Raw genomic sequence first — 23,797 nt, 5'->3', positions numbered from 1 at the left:
TTGGCGTTATGTGACTCCCGGTGTATGGGCGTTGCCACGAAATCCAGCCCGAGTTTGCAATCTTCGCGGTTAAATGTCTTTTCGAGCGTCAAAAAGACATTCTAGACAAAATCCAGAGTGATTTCCGGCGCCGGGGGTCGCTTTGGTCGGCGGTGCATGGACAGCACGAAAAAATTTCGGGGGGGGGGCTGAAGCCCCATAAGCCCCCCCCCCCTGGCTACGCCCCTGGTGTACGCCAGGGAACCCGGCATTGTGCAGCGTCGTGAGAGCAGCAAGTGTCATTTACCACAAGAAATTGCACTGTGGGACACAAGCATAAGGGATGTAAGCAACTTCGTATTCACACATTCAGTTACTTCATTTGTTCAAAAAGAGGTGCACATAGCTTTTATTGAGACGAGATTGCAGTTAATGACAGCTTTCCAAGGTGTGCCAAAAATTTATATGGAACAAAAGAAACAACCAACCATGCTGCTAAAGGGCATGCTTTACATGAAAGCTGAAATCGACAACAAAGTTTTTAACATATCACTGGATGACAGTCTGTACAGATTAGCTTCTAATCACAGCAATGATATTAATCTAGCCAGAATTGGTGGGAATGTTCAACTACTAGGAGTGCTTGTGCTCAAAGCTGATGGGAGCGTTAAATGGTCAGCGGTGGAGATCACGCAGCACGAACAGATTGTGGTCTTTATGGGAAAAGAAAGCAGGGAAGCAACAAAGAAGGAGTCGTCACAGGCATACCTAACATTACAAGACAAAGCAGAGATAGGCAGCATGCTAGAGACTGTAATAGGTATAGTACATCCTAATTAGCTAATGCGAGCTAAGTGATTAATTTTTTAACCAAAGGATGCCATTGGCAGTCATCATCAACACTGCTCTGCTTTTCACCTAAAATGCACCACCTCAAAACTAATGGCTGCACAGACAATAAACAGCAAGTTATTAGCTGCCCATTAACCTGTTTATCAAAAAACTTCTTAACCCCACATGACTGTGGCGAGACCGATAATCAAAAGTAGACAATTGGACTGCCATTTCTTTAGTCCTGCTGCACCATATTGTATACTTTGTTTCACTGCTTCTTCGACCATTCACACTCAAGGCACCACATTCTAAAACCACATCCACAGCCTCTGCTCTTAAGTCACTGCTATCCAATAGCACGTATTTACACCGCACAAGAGCTTCATCACTTTTGCCTTCTGTGATTCAATTATTTGAAATGCGTTCAGTAACTAATGTTTCTTTCACTGCCTGCAATAAATTTTATAAATATATAATGGTAAGTCAGCATAGCTTTGGTCATTTTAATATGTGTAAGCTCAGCAACCAATCACTCTAAATAGTCAACCTGCAATGACCCTGGCCAAGTGCATATCGTTCGATTAAACATCCTGCTACCTTTATGTACCCACACAAAACTTGCCTTTGCCGCTCACATTCTGTGCTGAGTAAATATCGTTTAGCGTATCCGATTTTTGCAGTTATGCATTTCTCTTTTTATATACATAATTTTTCTTCCAGCTTGCTCTTACATTTCAACGCATTAGCCCGGCTTACGTAATTTCTCAGGGCTTTCCAGGCAACATTAACAAAATGAAACATTAAAATGTCCACTGCACAGATAATGAGCATTAGCGGTACACTAGCTCATTTCTAAGAAGATTCTGTTAATGTCATACGACTGTGATGTGAATGAGGACAAGTGAAAGCCAATGCACAGGTTGAAGCTTGTCCCTGGTCCTATGCATGGGCTGGGCTGTTGGGAGCTCCAGCTTCCAAAGAGTGTACAGTTGTGCAGACAGCAGAAAAAGCCTTGCAGGACTTTTGCTGAAGCAAGCACTAGAGATGCGCCAATCATTTCTTGGCAAAGAAGCTTGAAATGCTCTTCATGCCCGTCTTGTCCGCCTTCTGCAGTTTCTTCTGGCTGGCCGTCAGCTTTGGCGTCTGGAACAAAACACAGAATGCAAGTTGCAAAACAAGATGCCCGTGCGAATTGAGGTTCAGGCTACATGCTAGAACAGCAATGCTTATTCTGTGTCTAAGTCGATTTACCCTAATACAGCCAAACCTTATCATAACAAAGCCGCATCTGACAAAAGATACCTTAATTTTATTCAATGTTATCTATAAGCATGGTGATGAATCGGCAGCGGGGGGAGGGAACAGTTTGGTTTGTATTTGAGTTCAAGCAGCTTTGGTTTCATTCTGGTTTGGAAAAATCTGAAGCTATACCCATCTGTCTGCAAACTGGTTACACACAGTGCACATACAGTCACCTGCCGATAAATTGGACACCGATAATCCGGACATGCTTGGTCTTTCGGACAGCTTCGTGGCACTGCCGATGGCCCCATAGACTTAATGTGTAAAGACGACCAATATTTCGGACAGCCGCCAGCTCTACATTAGGTTATCTGGACTCCATCCGTGGCTGTAGCGTACATCGACTCGGCCGCCATTATCTCCTCTAGCAACCTTGATGAGACATCAGGAATGGCTTCAGAGATGTGAGACATCAAGTATGGCCTTGGAGATTACACGCTAGATGGTAATCCCCGAGGCCTTGCCTTGGTCACAGCACTGCACCTCAAAAACATAACTGCAAATGCCAATCTTTGAGGCTTTGCCTGAATTGTGAGGCCGCATAAACATCGCAATCATCACATCCATTCCGGTAGCACTGTGCATGGCCTGCTCTTGTACGTTGAATTTGCGTTGTGCACAGGCTCTGCCTTTCTGCGCTTGTTTGTTTATTATGCGCTCCAGACAAAGCTCTGCTGGCTCCAAGGAGTATTTCTCGTGAAGTTATCGACTGTCTGCGTCAAATGGCACCAACGGTGCCCTTGCAGTCTGACTCCAAATGAGCCCGACACCACAATTGAAGAGCCTGAACTGCCGCCTACCACAAGCTAAAATGCGAACCTCATTGATGACCTGCTAGGCTGCGGTTAGCCGATTCCTGCCGCCGTTGCATTTGAAGACTTTGCACACGTCAACAGCACAGTGTCGTCGTGTGCCGAACTGAACGATGATGAATCAATTAAGCAAGTTCTCCCACCGTCAAAGAGCGACTCTAACTTGGATGATGATGATATGCCTTGTGCTCCGGAGCCTTCACATGCAGATCTGACTCAAGCTTTTGCAGTCCTTTCACCGACGTACAGAGACAACACAAAACTGGCGGAAATACAGGTGGACTTGGTTGCACGTAAGCGGAAGTTTGTGCAGCAATGAATTGATGACTTCATTGCAAAGGGGCCTTAAGATGTAAATAAAATTATCTTTTTTTTTTTGGATACACTCGTTTTTTTTTCGGGCATTACATAGTTTGGACTTATGTACGTTTCCCGTGGAATCCGAATTATCGGCCGTCGACTGTAATACCGCGACTTTTTAAAAATGTTTCTATCCAAATGTGCAAAACACATCACGAATAAGCATAATCAATAAAAAGAGAAAAAAAAAGAGTTTTGCAGGAACTTTTTTAGCAACACGGGGGAAACTCCATGCAGTAAACTGGGAGTGGGCTTCACCCCAGGCCGCCTTAGGCTTTATTTGGAATTTGTACAGGAAGCTCTCACCATATGTGAAGCATAGGTGTACATTTGATCTGCTTTACGTTACATGTGTGACACCACCACAGCTGGAGTTGTTGCATCAGCCTGTTGCCTGTGACTGTGTTCTCAAAAGAGAGTTGCGTGCCAAACTTCTTTTTTTATCATCCTATGTTCCTGCTCTAAACCAACAAATGATGCTTGCTGCTTATTATTCTGTGTTGGCCAAAAACAGTTAGCGAAAAACTTTTTACCCAATACAGAAACATGGCAAGAAACAATTTTTTTCTTGCCCATAAAGGGTTAAAATTGTAAACATATTCAATAGAGATCTGTCTGAATGGGTGGGAAATATTAGGAGTGAGAACTGCTCCAGCCAAGGTTAAAGAGTTCCCGACTTTCGGCACCATCTCGGTCCCTTCTTCATGGGGATGACTGAAGTGGTTGAAGAAACAGCATTCTTGAAACTCCCGTCTTCCTTGTGTTACGATTCCCCCTCTCTGTATTGTTGCGAAGGCCGTAGGCATACTCAGGGGGGAGCGTCCCCAACAACCGATTAATGTTGCCATGAAATGAAGCTATATTACGAGGTCATACGCAATTGTCCAACAAACGCATGCCAACGTTACAGTGCAAACACTTGGTCTGTAGGACATTCATGTCAAAATGTCTGTGCACCATGTCAGAGACCAATAGGACATCCACTAGACTTCCATTTTTTGAATATCCCACCATGGACATCCCAAGGTAATTGTACCTGGACCTCTTTTGGCTTACACATGAGTAATTGTCCTCCAAAAGACTTTGAGTTTCCTCGTAAGAGAATCACGTAACAGAATTACAATCCCACACTATCACTTCTGTGGCTCAAGTGTGACAAGTACATGGCAAATTTTCTGATGCAATTTATTTTGATAACTTCAGCTAGTCCAATATGTCGATTACTTGTACCTAGCGGATGGCCTACAACAATGAAGAGGAGTACACTGCACTTCCACACACATGCGTTTGAAATGTGCACGCAACTAATGTATCTGATGTTGCTGTAAGGGCACCCTGCCTGTTGCATCTGTCACACTGAGTGTGCTGCAGAAGCAAGCATAGTGAGAAAGACTGTGACATGTCAATGAAGTGTTCGCAGCATGTCCCCATGATGTACCTCAAGGACAAGCAAGGGATGTCGTTGCATGTCCTTACATGCAAACGAAAGCGTGGCCAAAGGTTCATGCAAGGGACGTCTGCTGGATGTATTCGACGCATTCCTATACTATATCCATGTCCTGACAGTGGACATCTAGTGAACGTCACTGCAGTCACTGGGATGTCACTGTCAAATAAAAAAAAAAGTTCACATCATGCAATGTTCCCATTGGGGCTGAGCCCTCCAAGGAGCTCATGCAACTGTATTCATTCAGGTGCATGAACTGCAGCCACCTCCACAATACCAACTATTTTTACAAGATGACATGCAATCCATGGCAATTTGCTTCCAAGTAAAAGGCTGTGCAATTTAACACCTGTTTTTCTAACAAGCCCCCAGATTTTAACCTAGAATAGCAAATAGTGTGAAACTAATTTTGGTACTTTCACATGCAACCCTTGCAAGCTTTCACTTGCACCCAAAGCATACAGCATGCAGGCCGCCATAGGATCTTATCGCACTTTGACTTCATAAGGAACATGACGCTGCTCCGGTTCAATGATCCCTCTTGGTTGCACAGCGTGCTTGATAAGCTTGTTTGCAAGCAGCTGCTTGTAATTCAACCATTTGACTATTTGTGTCCGCGGAAGTTTCCATTTTTTATCTCGGTACCCTTTCACAGTGACCAAGAAATTTCATTATATTGAAATCATTTATATATACACTTTCTTATACTGAGGTTTTAAATACATTGTGTTCTATAACAAGAAGGTATAGAAAGTTACGTACTTTGTTATGTGGAGAATTTTGTTACACTGATGTTTGTTATGTCGAGGTTTAACTGTGTTTACCTTTGCCGATTTCAACAGGCCGTTCTTTGGTGTGCCTTGGCTGTAGTCTTCCAGTGGCTCCACTTGCTCAGTCTTTTGTTTCTGCATGGAAGAACAGGTCCACTCAAGGCCAAGTCTGTTTTATTGGCTTAATTAAAGGGGGAGAGAGGGACATGACTTGAGAAAGCCTGGAAGGTTAACCAGAATGAATGCCTCTGGCATGCTGTCCTACACTGGGGAAGGGAAAGATGGAAAGCGCAGAAAGCAATGCGGGGAAAAAATGGGGGAGAGGACACAGGAGAAGTATCAGAGTTTCTTTAATTGGTTAACTCAATCGTAGGAACTTCACTGGTGCCATGACTGACCTCTGGTGTGACAGGTGTACAGACTGGCACTTGAGTAATGCCTGTTTTAAAAGCGGCCGATCATCGAAGAACTCACACTACAGTTGAATACTACCACACTGAAATTGGCACGGTGCATGAAAAATTTTATTGCTGCAGAAATCCACTGTGACAATTAAAAATAGCCACGAAACACGTTGTTTAGTGGCACAACATTTAATTTAAAAAGCTTCTAATTCTGACATGCTTGTGCTGGCTAGTAAGCAGTGATGTGACGTGATTTTTGCTGTCTGTCAGCTGAGCCGTTGTGACGTTGCTGGCAAGCACTTCAACGATACTTTCAATTGCATCAAAAGCGTCCATTAGGCGAGATGCCACTGGAATGAGTGCGAACACTCTCGACGATTTCGTTTTTCAGTGAACAACCACATGGAATTTGGTCTCAACGATCACATGGGTGCAAGTACAGTGATCGCATGCCAACAGTCAATTCCGCTTGAACTGACTCAATCAGGGAAAAACCAGACACATGCGACACAGCTCTGTTGCCACTAGCTTAGCATGTAAAATATCTTATCCTTTCAATAAGCTTTTGTAGTTAATGGCAGGTTGTTGTCGCTCATTATCAGAGACTATGCGAACGTTTCTGTTGCCATCTTGTGGTGACAATGGCATTGATGCTGGCTCCAATGACAGGCTGTTGCATGGCTGTTGCCAGAGCTATTATTGGAGTATTCAAAGACAGCAGATGTCTCCATTTCCTTCAGTTGTCAGCACATTATTAGTGTTAGTACTCGCAAGAGTATCTCTCTCAAGCACTTTTTCTGTTTCGGGGATGGTGGGGTTTGCGCTTACTCTGCAAGAACTTTAATGAAGCAAAAGTGCCCCCATCATGGACTTTGTGATGGTAATCAGTATGCAGTAAATTCTATGGGACACTCTTGGAAAATAAAAGAAATTTTGTTGTGAGGAAAATTTCATATAGCCGGTGTTCCTTATGCAGGAATTTGGCAATGCGATGTTACTACTGTTATACACAGATGCAGAACCTTTAGAATGGAGGACAATGGGCTGGTAATGATGAGCTGCAAAAACCACAACTTGAACACACACGCAAAGTAGTGTCCCCAACCATACCTTAGGTGGAGGTGAGCTTGGTGTTTCTGCCTTCTTCTCAGCCGCAGGTTTTTTGTCCAGGCTGCAAGTGACCGATATGTATGAGGTATATTTTACATAATTATCACAATGGTTATGCGAGCATTGCGACGACATTTATTCATCTCTGTAGCTCTACACGCACACACAGATGTTGCATGCAGCAGTGCTGCTTTAGCAGGTTAGTGCCAGCAGATTTGCCAAAAGCATCGATAGAGCTGAGCACCCAGCAGCAGTGCATCAAGAATTCCATTCAACAATGGGCCATTTAAGGTGAAGCTTAACCTCGGGAGCTCCCATTTAAATGCACAGGAAGAGAGAGATCGTTTGTTCTGCTCAACCTACACTTCACCAAATTTGATTAGGTTTGTTGCCTTTAAAAGAAAAGGTAACAATCAAGTCACTGTAAGAAGCGGATTTTTTTATTTAGGCTGTCAATTAGTTCATAAAGATGTTTTAATATCGTAAAATTAACGACGAAAAATGCAGCTCAGAAATAAAAATACTAGTACCACGATTTTGTAAAGTGCACCTGTTGAGACATCTAAAGCAGACAAAATTGTTGTATTATACACTACTCCAAAATATATCAGTAATTTGTGAGTGAAATTTAAATTGGATTCTGCAGTTTTATGCACCAAAACCACAATACGATTACCAGGCACACCCATAGCGGGAGACTCTAGGTTAATTATGAACACCTGGGGCTCTTCAATATGCACTTAATTCACAGTACATAAGTGTTTGTGCATTTCGCCCCCATCGAAACGTGGCGGCAGCAGCCGGGATTTGATGCTATCGTCCCGTGCTTGGCACTGCAATGCCAAAGCCACTGAACAACCAAGGCGGGTCAATTTGTGAGTAGGACTTCTGCGAAATGCTATTACCTGTAAACTCACAATCAAACTTGTTTGCTGTAGATGTTCTAAGAGATGTTTACAGAACTGCAATATCTGTTTTCGGTGCTGAGATACGAATTTATAAACTTAGAGCTCCAATTTCCTTTACACTTACCATTTCTCAGAAATTATTCTAAAAAGATTGAGGCCCTAAAACAAGACTGCAGTGGCCAGTAGAATTCAGCTTTCTCTCTCAAATGCAAACAATCTCATTCAAATCAGTTAACACTTTCCTGCTCGTGGGAAAAGCAGCAGTTTTTGGGTAAATACCTTTTTTTAGTTTTTTTCCTATCACAGAGCATGCTTGATACTAAAGTGTATAGTATCAAACTAAAGAGCAAGAAATTCTCTTTCCAAAGGTACTATGCCCAAAAGAGCATGTTTATTGAAAAGATTTAGAAAAAGAAAAACCTAAACAAAACTTTTGTACAAAAACAGAAAAAGGTATATAAAGATGCCATTGTTGCTTAGCACAGAAAAGCCTTTAAAAAATGTTAGAATATACTTTTTCAACGCAAAGGACCTGCGCAACATTCCAGCAAACGTTACCTTTCTATGTAAAAAATTTCTTGTCATAGAAAAGAAAATGTTAACTCCAGCGACTAGCATAAGCGTGATGCCAAGGTCAACTCTCGGCCATCTTCTCATGCGAAACTCAACCTGCTGTGCAGCTGCCGGCAAAAATCCCAACCGAAGATTGTTAACACCCTGCAGATAAGAACTGTGACCTTTAGAACATGCAGGATATCTTTATGTCGGCACGCAGCAGCTCTGAAGTGGTTCAGTGAAGAAAGCGGGACTCCCTCCGTAAATGTGACAAACCAAAGTTGTCTTCCATGTCAGTGCTGCTTCCAAAGTCCGGAAACTTGTGTGCAGATGCATTAGAATCAGTAAAATGCGATGTTTCCGTGCATGAGTGGCACATGCCGTTGCCGCCATCTTGGAAACTACGAGCGCTCAATATGCCGACCACGCGCTTCTTCCCGAGGCATGTTCGAAATCCACCCCTGGCGGGAAAAGAAAAACTGATTGAATAGTTCCTAAATAACCCAATAAATGGGGCTGGCAGTCCAAGAGTGCTTGGAAAGTGGCAAAATAAAAATTTGCAATCACTGATAGTGAGCTATAGATGGGAATAGGCGCAAACAGGAAAGTGTTACATAGCTGCCTAATGAGACCATCTTTACGTTTCACATACATTTGAATAGCGAAATTGGAGTTTGCCCCAAGGTACAACTTCCTCCTAAGCCAATTTCATTGTGATAAAGTATGTATATAACAAAATAGAAAAGTGACATTTTCTGATAAAGGCAGAGTGTTTGCAGATCCAGCTGCTCGAGCAATTTAGTCAGCATTAAAGTAGTGGTGTAAGAAAATAAAGTACGAGGGCGAATCAGGAAGTCTTTGCCCCGTTTTTTTTTAGCCACGTTACGGCTGTAAATGCTAAGTCAACATATCCATTTCCAGCGGTGTACTTTTCTTGGACTGCCCCGGCCTTATCTGCCAGTAGATCCGCGGCACAGCGCTGCTGTCAGTTGTTGAAGATGGCGGTTGTGCTTCACACGTCCGCGGCGTACGAGCAACTAAGTGTGATTCGTTTTCTGTGGAGCAAGGGATGAATGCCCATCGAAATTCACAGGGAAATGCAGCCCACATATGGGGAAAGGTGTCTCGCTTTGAGAAGTGTGAGGTGGCAGTGTTGCGAGTTCGCAAAAGGCCGTAAGGACGTGCATGACAATGAGCGTCTGGGGAGGCTGCATGCGTCGCTGATTGACGGCTGCGATGGGACAAATGTAATACTGTGATGAGGCAAATGCCTAACCCGGTGTGGGGACTAGGTGGAAAAACAGTGCAAGGTATGTAGAATGATATGCATGTTTGTAATTACCTGTATGTACCTTATTTCCGCTAATAAAAATTAGGGGCAAGGACTTTCTGATTTGCCTTCATAAATGAGTGACCAAATGCACGATTTCATACATATACTCGAACCCATATACAGTCAAACCTCGATATATCGAACACGGATATATCGAATTATTGCGTATATCGAACACTTTCTATATCACGTCGAAAATCGCATGCATTTTTTATTTTTTATTTCGAACGGGGCCGGATGTAAATTGGATACATCGAACTCCGCCGCCCCAGACCAAGTGCGCTCTGTTGACAGGAGGCGAGCTTTCCCGCAACACTACTCTCGAAGATAGCGGCGGCGCGATGGGCGTTCCAGACTGCTGCGTACGACAGCTCCCACATCGGTTGCGCCGAGAGCGCCATTTGAACGTAGCGGCGTACACACGCGGCGGCTTGGAGCCAGCCACGGCCGGTCTCGAGGGGAGCACGCGCTTCGCGCACTTCTCTAAAGCGCGCGCTCCCCTAGAGACCGGCCGTGAGCCAGCCCGGCCGCCTCAATCACGCGCGCCCGCGCCCCCGCCGTGCGCGCGTGATTGAGGCGGCCGGGCTGGCTCACGGCCGGTCTCTAGGGGAGCGCGTGCGTGATCGAGCCGGCCATGGAGCCAGTTGGAGCGCTTTGTCGGTGCTGAGCCACACAGCATGTGCATTGAGGACTTCGTTGGCGGTGACGACAGCACCGGAACAGTGGCGGAGTTAACAGACGTGAGATCGCGGCAGAAGTGACTGCTGAGCGGCCAAACGAAGACGCTGCCGAGGCTGATCCAGCAAGCGCTGATGTTGCCCCGCTCCCGACTGCAACTGAGGCTGTAGCTGCTTTGGCCGTTGTACGCCGCTACTGCGGCGCAATAGAAGGCACTGGACCGTCCCTTGTGGACCATTTGGACTATGTTGAGGACGCCGTGGTCAAGCGCGCGGTTTCCAATATGAAGCAGGCTACGCTGCTTCAGTACTTTCAGCGAACAAAATAAATAATTTGTTTGAAGCTTCGTGTGAGTATCTATTGCGCCACGATTAGTTCATTGATTGATTTGTGCTAGTTTTTGACGCGTTTTTTACGTGATTTTATATATCGAATTCTGGCTATATCGAACTATTTTGCGATCACCGCGCTGTTCGATATATCGAGGTTCGACTGTACTATAACAAACTTGACAGTTCCACGAAAGTGGTCGCTATATCCGTGGTTCGTTATATATGGACTCTCCTTAAATGACACTAAAAAAGAAACCGCATTCACTCTGGTGTCAGTAGTTGCAGTTCAGCAGCACTTTGGTCCGAAAACCAGATTTTCAGTTCATTTTTGTTCCCGGTGCATTCCCGCAGCTAGCCGTAAACTTGCATTAGAAATGTCTGTCTAATGAGCAAAAGGCGCCGTCGTACATTCTGAACAGCAAGCGCAGCCAGCATTTTTTATTCGAGAGGTTATGATACAGTTTACTACCAGTGGGATATCACTGTATTCTGTACAAAAGAGCAAATCATTCTAGCTGGCCAGGTGCGTAAACTGGACGGCTCGGGTCGCGTCAACAGGAATGCTTGAACGGCAATTGTTCCCATTAGGTAAAAACATAGATGGTCATTACAAATTGTATAAATAGGCGTAATGCATGCGGTGCTGCACGGGCAATTGCACAAAAGAGAGAGTTATGTTACTGCGGCATCCCATATTGCACTGGCTTGCACTGGCAGGCACCAGTGCAAGCCCGCGCCATGCTTTTTATGCTGTTGTAGATGCTGTATGCCTCCTCCTTAGAGGCATGCCTTGAAAGCGCGTGACCATGGCGCAACCTTCTTCGTGGCTTCCGAAATCCACATGCAGTGGTCGCTTGCTCATCTCGAAAGCCACATCATTGTTGCGGTTGGACTGGAGCAGGGCACGCACTGCCCTGCGCCCAGTTTCGTTATGCTCCCTTGCTTTGGTACTTTGCGTGTCCTTTATTTTTTTTTTTACCATGAGTCGGTTCGAAGCATTCGTACAGTACGATGATTGAAAGAATGTTCATTATGCAGTCTATGCTCGTTACAACGGACCCATGTACAACAGACTTTCGGATATAACGGACTATATTTCAGCCTTAGTTTGTTCTACTTATTTTATTAAAGCAACGAAATTCACTTTGAACAGACCCCGCTACAACAGACTATTGGCTACAGCAGACAAAATTAGCAGCAATTTTTGTAAAAATCGGGCATATAAAACGTACTTTTGCCGCGTTGACACGGGCTGACAACGGACTTGCAAGGGTCAGCTGACTATCACGGCTCAATATCGTGCACGCGAGGGAGGAAGGTGGGGCAGAAACGCACCGCCTTCTTTCATGCACGAAGCATGGGTGGGGGAGGCAAGAGAGAGGGGGGTTCTACTGCTTACAACGGCTGCTGCTTACGACACGGCTGCCATATCTTGAAAGCGATCTGTGATGTGGACAAAGTGTGCATCCATGTGGGTGCCATATCTTGAAAGCAATCTGATGTGGACGAAGTGTGTGCCCAGTGCCGGTAGCTTTGTATGCACTGTGCTTTCGACATTTAGTTCGCATTGAAGCAAGAGACAGCATGAAGGTCAATTCGCTCGCTGCTGCTGCCGCGCTTTTCTTGCTTAATTTGCTATTGCAATCGATGCTTTGCCTTTCGAGCGAAACTGCGACTTTTTTCGTTTGTTTTTTACTTTGGACGTTTGTCACTCACTCTTTGCAATGAAATTGCTAGACATCGCGACGAAAGTTTTGGAAGTGAGGCGTTTTGGATATTACGGACATTGGATAAAACAAACGTTTTTTGTAGGATTATCAGGGTGTGTTTAATGAGAGTCGACTGTATCTGGACGCAGCTTCAATAGGCAGCGTCAAAAAAGTCATAAATGCACTGAAATGTGGTCGTTACAATTGACAGATTATTATGTCTGAGATCGTTCTAAGTGGGTTCGACTAGTTTTAGTTTTGTCACAATAATCAACATTGTGCAAGGCATCATACATGGCACTCTGGGAGGTCAGTTGGCTACAGCACTAAAAACTTAACAGGGAGCCATTATAAAGTAACAACTAAATGTACACAAAGCAAGAAGCTTTTGAAATATTATTGGCAGTTCTTCTGAACACCCATAAAAATTCAACCAGCTAAATGCCAAATTACTAAGGAAGGACAGAAAATTCGAATAATGAATTCCAAATTCAATATTCCCTCAGCCAGCAATAACTAAAGCACAAACAATGCTTAACAACAGTTCATTAAAGAAATGTTTTGACTTTATTAGGCATTCCATGCTATCGGTCCATATTGAAGAGTTTTAGTATTTATTTGAACATAAACAACATTAACTTTGGTGGAATGGGTGAGAATCATAAGTGCGCATTAAGCAGGTGTGAGTTAGAAGTACAAGATGCTCATTCTGCGGAGCTCTTTCTCAGACATCTGAAATCATGTAGCAAAAAAATGCAGTGTAATCATCTTAAATGAAGTGCATAGATATCACATACCCCAGCGATGTTTTCAGCAACGAGCCCAAGGTGGGTGGAACATAGTCGGCCACTATGGAGTGTGCTGTCACCATGTAGTCCTCTAAAATGAATGAACAGAAGGAAGCACGTGATGCGAGATATACCATAATCTTCAAAGAGAGGTTCATTGGAAGGGAAGAGCTGAGATATTGTCTCAAGTCAGTGCACTCTGGCCGCGCACTAAACATCAAGGCGAGTGAAAAATGAGAGAGAGAGAGAGAGAGAGTACTGATGTCATTACCACAGAAAACACCTGTAACTATGGACACTGGCCAAGCTCTGCCACAAGAAATTCACAATGACACCTGCTGCCTGGTGAACACACTTTTGGTTACAGGCCACAGATGGCTGCATCAGAAAATGGCTGACTGTATACATAAGCCAAAGCAACAGTGTGCCTGCTGCTCTCAGGAGCACCAAGGACACTGATTTTTGAGAAATCATTGAAATAAAAATGTACGGTACTAAATGGGCACCAAAGGCATAACTTATCAGCATGGACTCTGAACTTTTAGTGCAGCACTGCATGGGATTCCTGCATTGCACTGACACACATGCCACATCTCTTCGTCTGTCTTACTGTGTAATGCGTTCCAAGTTCAACTTTTTCAGCGACGCAGTCAAGCCTTGACTTTGATTGCTGAAGCATTTTCGGGACAGCAACCTATCACCTTGACTAGATTCCACTGTTATATGCCTTCGCCGCCCCTTTAACAGATGGGCAGGAGATGAGAAATTTACCACTTGTAGGCCTGGTGTCACGTTTGCTCCTGACCAGAGCAGCGCTGACGCATGCTGCGCCAACCTGGATGTCAGCCGACTCCAACGCGGTTGCAACGGCCTTCACTTTCTTGGTGAGCCAGGCAAGGCACTTGGACTCGTTGTAGCGGTACACTCGATCCTCACCCAGCTCTGTAGTTGGGTACAAAAAGTGCAGCAAACAGAAAATAAGGTAAATATATAAGTGACTCATAGAGTTTTACATTACAAAACAACTTTGGCTATGGGGGCAGCTGCAGTTGCGGGCTCTGGGTTAACTCTGGTCTCCTTGGGGTTCTTGAGCAAGCACCAATATTCCAGTACAAAGTAAAACCTTGTTATTTCAGATTTCATAGGAGTGAAAAAAAAAAAAACAATGTCTGAATTAACTGAATATTGAATTGACGATATATCGGGAGAACAATAAAGAAATGTTTACTACATCAACACACTTTCATTTTGATCAGCAAATCCTGCTGCTATTTTGCTCAAAAGCATTGCAGAAGCTGCAATTCTCGACATCTCGTGACTGAATAGCGACCACAGTGGTAAAGGCTTCATGATTTCCTGTGCAGTGCGGCTGGGGCGCAAGACCCATGTCTCCACCCAAGAGATATTTTCACAACTGCACAAACATCCTGCATAGCTTATCGCTAGTGAGCTGGTCGGCAACGGCATCGCAATGTAGCCAACGAGTTTGATGTAGTCGTGTGGTTCGTGGTAGAATCGCTCTTCCTCCTCGACAGCTTTCGCAGTGTTTGACATTCCATACACAGTGCACTGAATAAAAATTAAACGATTGTTTGCCACAATCACTGTGGATGAAATGGTGGTTACTACGAACGTGATCACGGATGGCAGTTACACAGTTCTGAAGGCACGCGGCTAACATGGTGTCCTGCATGGCACTAAACACAATAGAGGCTATAAATACATGAATAGGCATAAGGAGTTTGTTCCTGCACTGTTTCCGCTGATGACTATGGTGATGCAGACTCTGCCGTTTCGCTTTGGTTGGACACTAGCACTACTTTTGCTCTTTTGCATCACACGTTTATGGCGCTCCACGCTCGCTGCATCCTGAGGGCTGTCCAAACTAACCGGTGTGGAGCCAAATACATCAGAAGAAATTAAAGTTTGATGCAATTAAATAATGCATATGCCTTCTGGGACCGGAGGACGAGTCCAAATGACTTTTCCCCCAAATAAGCGAGGGTCGAATTAACACGGTTTTACTACTAAAGAATCATTTTTGCAATCTAGCTTTTTTAGAACAAGGTTGCCAGGAGCTGCACCTATGATTTCATGCTTAGCAGCAAAGTGCCATAACCACTGAGCTATGTCGTGTGCAACCACAAACGCAAAATAAATCAGACTGCAAACATGAAGAACAAGACACTGTAATGAGGCTTGTTGTATGCCTAACCTCCCTAACCAGTGTTCCTGGTAAGTCCCCTTCCATTGACCTAGTGATTGATGACCTGTGCAGTGGCGGCATTGCGATTCCCAGTAAGATAACAGTTGAGTAATTTGCTGACGCTGACAATGAGCTTGACCTCTGTGTGGGGTTAGCCGACGATAAAATCGCTCGTGAAGTGATGCTTGAGCGCAGGTAGCTGATGCTACCCACCTATGGGCCCCGCCTACGGGGTGTATGTTGCGAAGCCCTGCGATAGAGAAATAATTCAGTGATACTGCCAGCTGGCCTGCCCAGAGTATTTAGTTGCAAATGCAACAGATTTTCTCAAGTGCGCACGTTCTCATCCACTGTATCATTAAGCCTAAACTGGGCCATGTTTGTCGTGCAGATGTGCGGAAATCATGATACAGTGAGGTGAGGCTTGTCACCACTGGCGCCCTGTGACCTGAGCAGTGGAGTCACTCCACTTTTCACCAGAGTGTAGCAGTGAAAGCAGTGATGACCATGTTAAGAAAATTTTTTTTCCACAACTTTGCTTTGCGCCAATAATTAGGCAAGCCTGTATTTCAAAACAACTTGGTTGATGCTGTAGGTGACTGTTCGTGCAGGTAATATGCATGGTTCACTATTTTTTCCTTTTACAAGCGTTAACATATTTCCAGCTGGGTTATGCACACAGAGATATATAGTACCTTGCAGATAATCTGACACTGTGCTTTTATCGTAGAATATATATATTGTAGATATGACGCCTTACAGATACTCTGATGTCAGTAGCTTTTATCATACAATGTACTTGGCTTGACCTTCGAAGTTATAAAAATAAAATAAACTTAAGGGAATAGACACATCTCTATCCTCTGCCAGCGTTATAACATAAAAAGAGAAGGGTTACTAGGTTGACCCAAGCGTGCACATAGAATATTGCATCAGATTATCACAAAAAGTAAACACACCTTTGATATCTGCAATGTGTCGCATACGACTGCTGCAGGAACGGATGACATTGACCAGGTGAGGATACAAGTTGTCCTCTACAAAGTCCTCCAGTGGCCGGAACTTGTCACTCTGTCAAAGAAGAGCACGTATGAATGAAGTGTTGATAAAAGGAAAAGAGCAAGCCATCAACAAAGGGAACACCGTTTTTAACAAAATGACACTATTATGTATACCCCGGTTATACTGGACGTTTTAATGTAATTAAAATCAAATGGCATTGGCATCAAATGACATTTACTTGCTACACAGCGATATTTAATGCCATGAGAATCGAACAACTTCCGCAATCGAATAAGTTCGAGAAACTCATTCGGCTTGGCACTCGAAGGTAATGTATACTCTATCCCAGAGACAAGGCAAAATATGACACTGACTGTTCATAATTTGAGAAGCATTCAAGTAAAGAGGCAATTAATTTGGCGTGGTTTAAGGCATTTGTAATTTTAACTAGACAAAAGTTGTACGGCAGGCTGTCCCAAAATATTTTTACACTCCACCTCAGTGGCGTCTGGCGGCCATCACTTTACTAGTCACCCATGCTGTAAACAATCGAGCGTCTGTATGCATATGTTTTCGACGTCTGGAATGGCGTTTGCATCTATTTGATGATAGAGCCTCTTCCTCTGATTAGTATGCTATGCTCGCAATGCAAAACACACAACTAACTGCCTCACCTACTGCAAGTGAGTTCAGAGCTGTCATGTCAGTCATATTGTTTTTCTTCAATTTACCGGCTATGGCTACTAAGCTGGCTATGCCTTGTTTTGGCTTATAGTGGCCAGACATTCAGGAATTAGAAGTTTTATATGCATGTTATTTCAGTGAAGCGATGCCCCACACTTATATTAAAATAAATAGATTTACTTTTCAATTATTCTACGTATACCTTGTTCTAGGTTTCTCCCTATTTTTTGTGGGCATAATCACCTTTGATATCATGACCGAATGACATTATTTTTCCTGTGTAGCACTACCACGAGTCGAATGGCATTCGCTGTCTGAATGTCATTCGAATCTAATGACATTGAAATGTCTCGTGTGACAGGTGTATTAGAGAGATAACGCCCAGTGACAACTGTTTACAGTATAGTAGAACATAGGAAGGCATGAACAGAGGCTTGGCGATGTTGCATTGCATGAAGACATTCACTGCTGCACCCACTGTTAGGAAACTGACCACATGTGTGTTGTGGACATGCAGGGCCTTAGGCTGCAGCTGGTCGAGCCACAAACCTAGCCTCTCTTATGAAGTGCAGAGCTGGTGGTACGAGACCTTGCTTAGTGCTGAATAACTCCCCTGGGATGAGCACTGCTGACCCATAGAGCATCTCCCCTATTCCAAATCTGAGGCTCAATTGATGCACAGAGCCTGAGGGGCATGGGAGGCAACTTCTACCCATACTGTGCCAGCAATATGAGCGCACAAGTCACACTTGTGGGGAAGGCGTAGTACAGTAGTGACACCATTCAAGGACCTGAATCGACACAAGGCCGCCAGTCACCATTGTCCTGCTTCAGTACCTGCATATACTACTGCTACTACTACTACAGTACTGCATATACTAGAGGTACAAAGACCAATAGACATTTTTTCAGGCAACCACATAGTTCCCTGCAGGTGCACTACGGAGAAAGAGCGGATGTCTAGTGAGGAGGACCGCAGATATGCTTTGTCAGAGCACTTGCACAACATTGCGGAGCACATAAAAAAATTTTACATTTTCACTCTCAGACGCGGAACTATAGAAGCTTGTGAAATGGTGTGCTTTACATTACCACACAACAAGTGCAACAAAATTAGTTGTTTCATTAAGCTTTAAAAAAACAGTGCGAAAATGCTGCGAAACGAACTCCTCTCCCTCCACCACGTACTGAAAAGTCAAATAATGTTCACTTCTGAAAACGGAATATTTTAGAAGGCAGACCGTAAACCAAGTCTACCTGACAGTTGCTTCGGCAGCTGTGGAACATGCTGCTGGGTTTACTATGCAATCTGCACATGAAGAACAGGCAGCTTGAATAAGGGCCAATGACACATGTTAGCGACTGGCTAACACATTTCCTTCCATGAGCAGGGCTCAGGGCAATGACTGGCTTGTTCACAAAAACAACGGTAGTAGCACCAGCACAAACTTTGTTTTTGATCTCTTGAGTGGTTGCAGGACCTCCTAGTACTTAACGAGGCATTTGTTGCAGCTGGGCATGGACAGCTACTGTAAGTTAATCATGTCTATAGCTTTAGCCCAAAGAAACAAACACTGAAAAGTGTATGTAACATTAACTTGAGCACTAATTAATGTGTATGCTCATGTGTAATGGCCTGCACCCGCACCACAGCTGCACCTCAAACTTCGAGAAAAGAATACTTCAATAACGATAACTTTACATCTTCCCCATGTGTCAGAGTAGGACTCCAAACTGTAAAACATGAAAAAAGACTTTTGGGGGCATAATTGCCATTGATATCATGATCAAATGACATTATTTTTCCTGTGTAGCACCACCACGAGTCGAATGGCATTCGTACTGAATGTCATTAAAATATAATGACATTAAAATTTGCATCGCTTCCTTTACTTACTGTGAAGGAAGCGGTGAAAATATCCTAGCGATGAAAAGCTGCAACTAATGCAGTGTTCCCGAGTTTCATACTTGTTCATGTTAGCCATCACAGCATATGTCAGTCCATACAGCACTCTAATCATTTGAAAACTATTGCGGAAAAATATTAACATTTAGAGAGAGACAGACAAAGGGGCCATTTTACAAGGGAAAAAGAATACGCAAAAAAAAAACACATTTTTTCACCTGAGCATAGCCACACCTTGTGCAAAACCTTGATAAACCACCTTCTCCTTCTTCCAAGTGTTGTTTCAATCTGCTTGCTCCAAAAATTAAGTTATTTTGCTCAGAGGGAACTGACACAGAGCAATACTATGGATAAGCAGGCAATCACGCAAGGCTTTCACAACACTGATGCACAACTCGTGCTCAAAATAAACCTGTACCTTTTGCAAGAGAGCCACAGCAAAGAAGAGGGGATCCATCGGAGTGGCGACATACAGTGACCCATCTGTCCATGCAAAAAGAGAACACACGTCACACACACACTGTCACTGCAACAGTCAAGAATACAATACGCACCCTTGACACAGGAATAGAAATGACGTATGGTCTCAGTTCAGTGAGAACCTTTTGAGATAATAAACAACTATCATCCTGGAGGGTGTCTAATCTTTTCCAGGGGTAGCCAGGAATGGAATGGCAATAGTATAGTTCTGCACAGTGCAAGGCAAACTGGCTGCAGGGCTGAAAATGATGTGTACTAATCTTCGAGCAAGACCGTCTTAGGTATAGCGCATGAAAGTGGCTTGTGCAGACTAGACGTACCTTAGCACACCCACCGCACAGCATTGTAAACTGAAAATGTGTATAACCCTATCCTGCATCGCACATTAATAGCACATGCTAACTTTGAGTCTGGTTTTGAAAACACACTGCAAGTATGACATTCCAAGTGTGAGACAATGTGCCAGCCAGCTGCTTTGTGAAAAAACAGCAGGCGGCATTTCTCTTACCAAGCTGCGAATACTGGGGTGGTTTAAATTTAAAAAAACAAACAATATGTTTGATTGCATCAGGAATGATTTGCAAAGGTTATTAATGGTAAGGCATGGTCGTGCATTACCTGGTTCTACAAAGTCATCCACGATCCAGGATCCACGCTTCTCCTTGAATTTGACTAACTCTAGGTATTCACCAGAGTCAGCTTTTAGGTACAGTGAAGATGCCTCTAGAGGAACAAGTGAGGGATTACTGTGAATAGTCTAATGTATTACACCAGTTCAGCCACTATATTCAATTAGAAAAATGTTCATAGAGTAACTACTAAACAAGCTAAGGCAACAAGGAAAGGAACACGTGCTCTTAAGGACAGCAAGCGTGTTAATATTTCCCATTATTATTAAGAAATTAATAATGAAATTCTTATTAAGGAAACAAAGACATTAAACTAAGGATTGACAACATAAGCCAAAACTATTTAAACAGGAACCTGCTAGGTCTAAACAAATTAAACTCTACTTTTGATTATGGCCTGTTATAACCGCTATAAAAAAGCAATAAACCAGCAACTATCAGCTGTGCATTAAAAAAAAATTCAATTGAACGGGTAAATCTTTGCCAGGGGAAGTATGCTATTTAAAGAGGACATGTCAGGCCAATACAGTATTACTGTAGAATCCAAGATAATAGGTATATCGGTCCATTTACCCATTGTACATGTTAGTCATAGCGAGACACAGCAAGGTATCAATAAGAAATGCACAGACGCGAGAATTACCCGTTTTTGGATGTGGCAGTGGTACAATATTGTGTGTTTGTTCGTCTTCTGCTGCGTAAGCATCTACAGGGGAAAAAAACGGGAGTTATGAAATACCTGCGGTGATTTTTACCTACACTTCGTAAGCTGTTTCAATGAAGACAAGTCGACAAGAAAGGCTACCAAATGGTGGCATCAGGAAACACTGTGTTATAAGCATACGATGGGCTACCGATGAAACCCTCAAAGTATTGACGGATACAATGCGCACAGAGGACGCCAGTAGGATACATTCATACGAGCTCTTTCGATGCCAAATGTGGAAATATTGCGTGGACGCTGCCATAAAGCATATGTGACAACATGTGAACTGTTTACTACTACGGCTTCAGGGAAAGCGAGAAGTGCATAATCGCGCGAAAGGTCGCTTCTTTTTTTTTTTTTTTTTGAGAACGTTAGCTACATTAATACAGCGGACATCATCTGAGACCTACAGCCGTCTAAGCATCTCTTTAATGCACGCACAAGAAAACAGCCCATCATGAAGGCTGCACAAGCCCTATCAGAACCTTTTCATGCAGTTAACAAACGTATGGTTCAAAAGAAACAAGAACATTGGAAAATGCGCAACAGGTCGGTCTCACTTGGCAGAACGAAGAATCTCAGTGGCTCCTTAGAACTTTCCGACGTAGTAACATCACCATTCCGCTGACGAGGCATCACCTATGAGATGTGTGGCGGTTTAAACGAAGAAAACGCAAATGTGCTTACGCCGTCACATTTAGCGAGCACAATACAATCAGTTGAAATGTGTCCGTTTGAATCGTTGCACGGTTCTCGACCGAGCACACTTTACACGGCGCCTCTTTTTTCGCGCGAGTCCGCGAGTCCGCGGGAAAGCGCCAGCCCAGTGTTGTGTTGCCCGCTCTCAGATCGGCCATGCTCAGCTCCTGCGATACAAAATCCATAGGCACTTTCGTTCACGGAAAAAGAATATGTGCGTCGTTGCCCGGGAAGTTGGGCAGCACTTTGTGGTGTCTCCAATTCCGAAAAATATGAGTCCTACATTTCATGCGGGGCACCGAAAGGCCCGAGCGAGAGCCTTGCACGAGAGGTTTAGAAGGAAACCGGTCGTCAGCCAGTCGGGCAGGGACAAGTATGGTGGTCAGTGGCGTAGCTAGGTCGTCTGGCACCCGGGGCTCTTAGCTCTTCTGTCACCTCCCCCCCCCCCCCCCCCCTCCCCCGGGTGTAGTCGAGGAAGGCGAGGATATCGACAATTTTCGGGGTGTCTTCAGACGTATATGACACCCCCCCCCCCCCCCTACTGGCCCCGTGCACCCGGGGCCCACGCCCCCCCTCCCCCCCCCCCCCCTGTTGCTACGCCACTGATGGTGGTAGCCACAACCAAAATCGCGTGTTAGCGGCATCTGTCCGGGCAAGATCTGTCAGCACGGCAGAAGCTGCAGCGATTGCACTTGCAATTAGGGACGCGGAAAATAGGCACATATCGGCGGCCATACTCATGGACTCACAGACCGCCTGTCGTCTGTATCTCTTCGGGACGGCGGCGCGCTTAGTACTCAAAGTTCTAGGGAATCAAATCAGCGGATTCCACAACCTCACTTGGTGCCCTGCGCACGAGGGAGTGTTATACAAGGGCGGACTGGCTAGCTCGCGTACTAAGCATCCGAGCTGCGGACTAACCGAGTGACGAGCGCCCCTCTACACCGCGCGACATCGTCGAACACGGAGACGAGCGGAGGCAATTTGGCTCTCCTGGACCAAGCCCAAGGAGCCGCTCGCGCCATTCGAGCCCTGGACTAGGGGCCCTAACCACGGGACCTCAGATTTTGTTTTATTCTATAACGTTTCTCTTTCTTTCTGTCCGCAAATATCAGGGCTATTTTTTTTTTACCTACACTTCGTGCAGGCTAGTGTAGTCGAGTGTAGTGCTGGGCAGAGGCTATGACCTCGTGTGCTGTACTTGACTTGCTGAGCTTTAGCCAATCAGAGCAGACAGCACGCCGTCTTCTGCATCAGCAGGCGGAAAGTGCCTGACTTCGCACTTACTGGCTGCGTATATGCCCTTGCCTGAAACTAAACGCCAATGTACGAGTTTCCTTTCATTAGCATATCTAGACAAACCGCAGCAAAATACATCGTAATTGCGCACTGTACGAAGACAACTTCTCAATGCGTATATATAACAGCGCGGAGTCGGAAACAGCGCGCACAATCTGTGAGTAAGATAATTTTATCTTCTTGGAAAGTTAGCTCAGCTTCCTCTGTGACACATGGTCACGCCGGCACTTGGCTGGAGTCCTAACAGCGAATATTCACTATTCACTGTCTGCGGCGGACGCTGCATGGAAGACTTCCTGTGACCTGACGAGGTGATGATACAGGGGGAATCAACCAGCGACGACGACGAGAACGAGGAGAAAGACTCAGCAAGGGAAGACGACGAAGCCAAGAACGGTCAGTGGCAACTTGCACTACCGTTGCGCGAGCGAAAAGGTTTAAGAAAACAAGTGCGAGCAGCCTGTGATCGTAGCCGTGCTCGAGGTGGCGGTGAGGGCAACAGCTTCAATGTCAGAGCATCTATGGTCAGAGCGCCTGCGGAAGAGAGAGCGAAACGCGGGGTAGCGTCTACATGGGGCCGACGGCGAACGCGAGCGGTGCTGCTACCCGAAAACGACATAAAATGCGGTCCAGGCCAGGGCTAGTTGTGAAATAATTTAAGATCTATAAAGTTGGGCGAACGATAGAACGTGCAAGCGGCGACCTGGAGACCTGTAAGAGCGGCAAATTTCTGCTTCTCCTCCGCAAAGGGTGAAACACAATCATTGCAAGTGCCCCCTACGAACAAGTGGCGAAGAAGATCGTGAAGATCAAAACACTGGAGCTCAAAAACACTAAACAAACCTACAAGCCACCTATGAAGGAT

General features: G+C 44.7%; 1 protein-coding gene across 1 annotated transcript; it reads right to left on the bottom strand.

Annotated features, from left to right (window-relative positions):
• Positions 1-356: 356 nt before the first annotated feature.
• On the bottom strand, positions 357-21,973 carry LOC135905616 (ribonuclease H2 subunit B). The gene is made up of 10 exons (XM_065436573.2): positions 21,495-21,973; positions 20,872-20,934; positions 20,218-20,322; positions 19,538-19,602; positions 16,487-16,598; positions 14,093-14,263; positions 13,331-13,412; positions 7,019-7,079; positions 5,559-5,639; positions 357-1,956 (listed from the first exon to the last, which is right to left on the bottom strand). Exons 1-10 carry the CDS (start codon positions 21,568-21,570, stop codon positions 1,867-1,869), a joined length of 906 nt encoding a protein of 301 aa, XP_065292645.1. The 5' UTR covers positions 21,571-21,973; the 3' UTR covers positions 357-1,866.
• Between the last annotated feature and the right edge of the window lie 1,824 nt (positions 21,974-23,797).

The sequence above is a fragment of the Dermacentor albipictus genome, chromosome 1 (assembly GCF_038994185.2).
Source record: "Dermacentor albipictus isolate Rhodes 1998 colony chromosome 1, USDA_Dalb.pri_finalv2, whole genome shotgun sequence".
Taxonomy (NCBI): domain Eukaryota; kingdom Metazoa; phylum Arthropoda; class Arachnida; order Ixodida; family Ixodidae; genus Dermacentor; species Dermacentor albipictus.
Note: the sequence above shows the minus strand (reverse complement) of the source record. Positions and strands in the feature narration are given on the sequence as shown.